The sequence below is a fragment of the Rhinatrema bivittatum genome, chromosome 7 (genome assembly GCF_901001135.1).
Source record: "Rhinatrema bivittatum chromosome 7, aRhiBiv1.1, whole genome shotgun sequence".
In the NCBI taxonomy this organism is placed as follows: Eukaryota; Metazoa; Chordata; class Amphibia; order Gymnophiona; family Rhinatrematidae; genus Rhinatrema; species Rhinatrema bivittatum.
The window spans coordinates 3636822-3642728 of NC_042621.1; the positions used below are offsets into that span (position 1 = coordinate 3636822).

At 48.0% G+C, this 5907-nt stretch overlaps 1 protein-coding gene across 1 annotated transcript; it reads left to right on the forward strand.

The window, feature by feature from the left end:
* Positions 1-3134: 3134 nt before the first annotated feature.
* On the forward strand, positions 3135-5392 carry FOXL1 (forkhead box L1). Its single transcript, XM_029608080.1, has one exon. It carries the CDS (start codon positions 3268-3270, stop codon positions 4510-4512), a length of 1245 nt encoding a protein of 414 aa, XP_029463940.1. The 5' UTR covers positions 3135-3267; the 3' UTR covers positions 4513-5392.
* Positions 5393-5907: the final 515 nt, after the last annotated feature.

Consider the following 5907-nt stretch of genomic DNA (forward strand, 5'->3'; position numbering starts at 1 on the left):
CCGTGATGCTCCGTCCAGTTTCTGCTAAATATTAATGCGGATGGCGGTAAGGTGTCAAGCGAGTGAAAGCAGCTGTGCTGGGGTAATGATGCACAGAATATGTTTTTTTTTTTCTCTAAGAAGTTTTATCTGAAATAATGTTTAGCCAACACATACCGCTTAGGCTTTTTCTTTTTAAAACGGGATCAAGTCGTATTTTGGCAGGCTGCATGTAAGATTTACTTTTGCTAGTAAAGTCACTTGCTCCTGTATAGCCGTTCATCGTCTAAATAATGGATGCATAAATGTTATTTTTTTTTTTCTGGCGACGTTTTTAAACATTGAATAGCTTATCTTTTTAAACTGAAAACAGATCGAATTCATAGCATAAAAATGGCAAAAGCATGGGTAACCTATCTCCGTGTCTCTTCTCAAGAGACTTGCCTACTACTAACATGGCCACTAGCTAAAAAGAATACCATTTTGTTAAGGATTCCGTAGCAATTAAGATCAACGGGATAAGACGTAGACAGATGAGATCTTTTGGGATTGCACTGGCGAGCTCGGTGGCTGCTGTCGCCGCGGCTCTGCTCCTGTGCGAGTCGGCGCCGCGATAACAGAGATTCCCACGACTCGCATGCTTGACCTTGGCTGGAGTTCCGCGGCAGCCGGAATGATTGCTGGGCACAGTGGGCACTGGGCAGTGGGCACTGGCTTCATTCTTTAGTGACAAAGGGCTGGCGGGTCACAGCTGGGGCACACGGGAGAGGCTGCGCTTTCTGTGGGAAGGGGAAGTCTGGACGATCGGTCCCGGCCTTACACCCTGGTTTGTGTGTGTGTGAGTGTGTGTGTGTGTGTGAGTGTGTGTGTGTGTGTGTGAGTGTGCGTGAGAGTGTGTGTGAGTGTGTGTGTGTGTGTGTGTGTGTGTGTGTGAGAGTGTGTGTGAGTGTGTGTGTGTGTGTGTGTGTGTGTGTGTGAGTGTGTGTGTGTGTTTATTTGCCATGGTTTGACCCCCACATGCCTCAATCCGGTTGCAGCGTATTATGTATTTATTTATCTGCTGTGCCAGGTCCCATGTCCCATGTCCCCTGGCACTTCTAGGTTAAAGCACCTTAAGCTTTAACACATATTCTTTATTGTATTATGTTATAATTACCTCCTACCTTTACCTTTCTTCCAGCTATTTAAGCTTCCAAGTTTTTTACTCCTTGTTAAATGTAACTTTGCCTTATTCACCTCTATTGTTAATTTCTCCAGTTATTGCTTCAGTTATTCCCTTGTTCTATGTAAACCGATCCGATATGGTTATTACTATGAAGGTCGGTATAAAAAAGTGTTAAATAAATAAAATAAAATAAATGTGGCACCTCGGGCTTCCTTTGCCCTACGCCACACACAGGTTTCGGATGGCCTGGAGCCGATGTGCAGCCTTTTGCAGGCCGGAGCTGGGTTGCCAGTTCCGTGTCCCACGTGTGTCACGCGTGGGTTTTGTTTTGCCGTGGCGTACATGTGATTTACTCTGTCGCCTCACCTCGCACCCCTGGCTTTCCTGTCCTATCCCCCCCCCCCCCCCCCCACAGCTGATGCAGCAGGTCCGAGAAATAAATGGCCAGGCCTCGTGTTCTGCGTCTGCCACCCCAGGCGTTTGGACTACCAGGCCACAGGCCACGCAAGCCCATTAGGGCTCAGAACAGTTTCAGAGGCAGACCCGAAATAATAACGGGGACGCTTTTTGTTACAGGATCTTGCCTCGCAGAACGTGGATAGAGAGCAATTGAAATCCAAATTAAACATTCCTATAACGCGGGGCAATTATGGAGCGGCCTCAGATTTGGAGACTTTAGTTGTTGGGCTTTTTGCATCAATCAGCCGTATGGCGAGAGGGCGTTACAACGGGCGGCTTGGGAAGGCAAGGCTGTACGGTATGTGGGGCTGCACCTTTCCGGCGGGCACCCGAAACGAATCCGGATCATCCTCTTACCTTTGATTAAAACCCTTACATCAGCGAGGAAAACTGAAAGTTTACACAAAAAAAGGCATCGCAAATGCTTAATGTAATCAGCGGCCAGCTGTGTGCACTTGTAAAGTTGTTATAATCCCCCTCCTTGTTATAAACAGGAAAGTACATAATATAAAGCAACAGGCTCGCATTCACAAATAATAAAACTCCTTCTAGGGCCTGCCAAGTCCCCCTTTTATAGCCTTTGCTTGCTTGCATCCTAAGCCCTCATTGACTTGCTTCGATTTTTTTTTTGTCGCCCCCCCCCCCCCCCTTGTAACCTACCCTGTGCACAGGGAATGGAAAGGAGCTGCTGCCCGCGCAAGGCTGCCCCACTTCCTCATTCCAGCTCTGCATTAGGCGTGCAAGTGATCCTCTGTTCTGCAAAGCACCTTTCTCTCGCTCTCTCTTTTTTTTTTTCTTTTTATTTCCTAGCAGCATCCCCTAAAGATGCTAATGTACAACCTATGCACCCCGGGGGGCAGAGGCCTCATGCAACATCCTCGGCAAAGATCATGTCGGATAAGCTCGACGTGTTTTCTGTTTTCTGTCCGGCTGCAGGGTGCTTTTCGCTCAGCTAACGCGGGACGATGCGAGGAAATCAGAATGAAACCGGCCTGGCATTCCGGGTTCTCCCGGGGCTTTCCTCGATTAATCACCGTAGGGCAGGCTTCGGGCGGATTTTTGTTTTTTTTTTTCTCCTCTCCCTCCAAGCTGCTGTTTAAACTGCAGCACTTCGCAGGCTGCTCCTGCCTCTCGTGCGCTGCTCCCAGCGTCGAGGGGTGGACGTGATATTTCAAACATCGGATCAGTGCGTTTATGTATTGGGTGCCCGGAAATTTTTCCAAATAAACACAGCTTGATTCAACTTGGGTGGGCAGACTTATCAACAGACTTAATTCTATAAACAAATGAAGGAAGAGCCCAGAAAGCCATTGGCTGGTACCAAAAAAAAAAAAAAAAGACACGTGGAGAAAGCCTGGAGTTTTGTTTTTTTTTTTTTTTTGCAGCGAAATTTTAATTAATGTGGGTGGGCTGAGAACACAAGGACTGTTTATCATAGACAATTTATTTTCCAGCGCTAAGTCAACATAAAATAGCAAACTTACAACAATTATTTAACATTTTTGAGCTATGAAGAAGAGACAGAGCGAGAAGAAGCTGGGGAAGGCGGCGGTGGGATCCGAGCTGCTCCTTCCCGATTGCCGGGTGCAGGCTTAGAAGGACCCCCGGTGCCGTCCTCATTTTCAGAGGAAAGAAAAGGGTCGAGGAGCCTAAACGCTTAAGCCATGAGCCACATCTACAGCGGCGGCGGCGGCCACCTGCCCCGGCTCGGTAGCCCTTTGAGCGGCTCGCCCCTGGTCTACCTGTACGGGGCCGAGCGCGCGGCGCTGCCGGCGCTGGGCTTCGCGGCCGGCGGCGCGATGTCGCGGCAGGAGCCGGCGCAAAAGCCGCCCTACAGCTACATCGCCCTGATCGCCATGGCCATCCAGGAGGCCGCCGAGCAGAAGGTGACCCTGAACGGCATCTACCAGTTCATCATGGGGCGCTTCCCCTTCTACCACGACAACAGGCAGGGCTGGCAGAACTCCATCCGCCACAACCTCTCCCTCAACGACTGCTTCGTCAAGGTGCCCCGGGAGAAGGGCAGGCCCGGCAAGGGCAGCTACTGGACCCTGCACCCCAGGTGCACGGACATGTTTGAAAATGGGAACTTCAGGCGCCGGAAGAGAAAGCCCAAGGCGTCCGCAGTCCGGGAGCAGAAGGAGGCGAAGAGACCCAAAAGCCAGGAGGAGGAGGAGGAGGAGGGGAGGGGGGCAGTTGGCCACCCGGAGATCAGGCCCCCACCTGCAGAAATCCGCCTGGAGGCGGAGGGTGGCCGGGACTCCGCGGAGGAGCTGGGGTCATCGGAAGAGGAAGAGCGGCCGGCCAGATGCGCTCCCTCCGGCTCCCCCCTTCCTGCTCGCCCCGCTAACCCAGGGGGGGACCATCCCCAGCCCGCGGGGCGCTCCTCCGCCGCCCCCCCTGCAGACATCTCCCTCCCCCTGTTTCCCCCCAAGCTCCTTGCCAAGGTAGGGGGGCGGGAGAGACCCCCGAAAGCTGCCCCGGCCGACGGAAGCGCCCGCCAGAAGCCTGCACCCGCCTCGGGAACCTCGGGGGCGGAGCACAGCGGCTCCGCGGCGAGCACCAAGCCCGGCCCCAAGGAGCGAAGGCAGCCGGCGCCCAGGAGCGCGGACAAGTCCACGAGTTTTAGCATAGACAGCATCCTGTCTACCAAGAGCATCCCGAAACCAGCCAAAGAGAATTATTCGCCTGCAGAAAGTCTGTGCCACCCTGCCTCCAAAAGGGCTCTGGAGAGCTTGCCAAGGGAGTGCAACCCCGACCCCCTGTTCCCCAACGCCAACATCTGCCCAACCTTTAATGCTTCTCTCATGCTGGACTCACAGGTTCAAGGTCGATTCTATCAGCTCGGGGTGCCGCTTATTTCTTACTTCCCAGTGCCCGTCTCCGAAGCCCTCTTTACCTTTAAATAGAGAGATATATGTACGTTTTGCAACTTTGATGCTCAACTTGGCTGTAACAAGCTTTTTACAGGAAAAAAAACCCAAAAAACAAATCTTACATCACACGGGTTCAATCTGTCCTCATTCAGGGTTTTTGGATGCTTCCCAGACTGGTCCTTTTTGTATCTGCTTGCAGTAATAAGAGCTCTTTTTAAAATAATAGACGGCTCTCATGTGTTTTTATAAAAGTTCTTTCAGATTTCATAATCAGAAAGGTAACAAAAGGTATTATGGTAAAAGAAATACCGTTTTAATTTCCTACAGTACCCGTTTTCTGCTCTTCTATCGTTGGTGTCTGGTCATGAAAAAACAACCGGATAATTTAAATAAAATGTCGCGTAAATGATAGAAACAAGATTAGTTCACTGTGATAAATAATGACGGGTGATCACTCTGTTTGGAGCCCTCCTCTTCGCCTATAAAACTATTTCAAGGGACAGAATTCCAGCTGCTTTACATATGTGGATTATTAAATATGTCTTGTGTTTATATTGTAGCTTGATATTCTGTAGTGTCTCTTCTGCTGTCACTACAGCTGTTTCATCTTACGTTATATGTCCTTTTTCAGTGAATGCCAGACTGAAAACATTAACATTCACTTTTTATTTTTTTGTAAAAATTCAAAAGTTAGTATCTAGGGATGAAATCTGTAACACTTTGGATCGCACATGCCGAAGATGCACAGGTAAAGGGTGTGAAAGTGTCCACTCACCTTCCAAAAAAAAATCTTCCCACTACTGTCTGCTGATTGTTAAAGTCATAGGATAATTTTTATTATTGCGGTACATAATTCAAGGTTCTTTGGAGAGCAGATTACTGACTTTTGAAAAACCTATATTAGCAGTTTTTATTATCACCACAACGTATTCAATAAAGTATTTTGCTTTAGTGTACTATTGAATTTTGCTTTTTCACTATTTGACCAAATTGAAATATATTACTGTGTGTAAGCTGCGTATTTAAGAAAGATTATTATGACTTTATTTATCCATCTAGCTGTACACAGACTATACAATACAGGAAATCAATCAGTGCAAAGAAAAAGAGGATTAAGAAATTGAAACCAAGAGCTACACTCCATTATGCCTCCCCATTGGTGTGTTTCTAGTTAAACTTGAATTATTCATTAATTTCTGCTTTTATTTCAGAAGGGCACCTAATTCTTAAATACATAATAATAATAATAAGCTACATCAATCACTATTCAGCAGCTTAATATGATATTTTCCTATTGTAAGCTATTAAAGTATACTGAAAGGATTTTTTTTTTTTAAACGGGGCACAGAGCCTGTACTTAAATAAACCCTTAGATGAAGTGACTGCATCTTATTGCGGGAGATCACAGTTTGCCACAAAGATCGGATT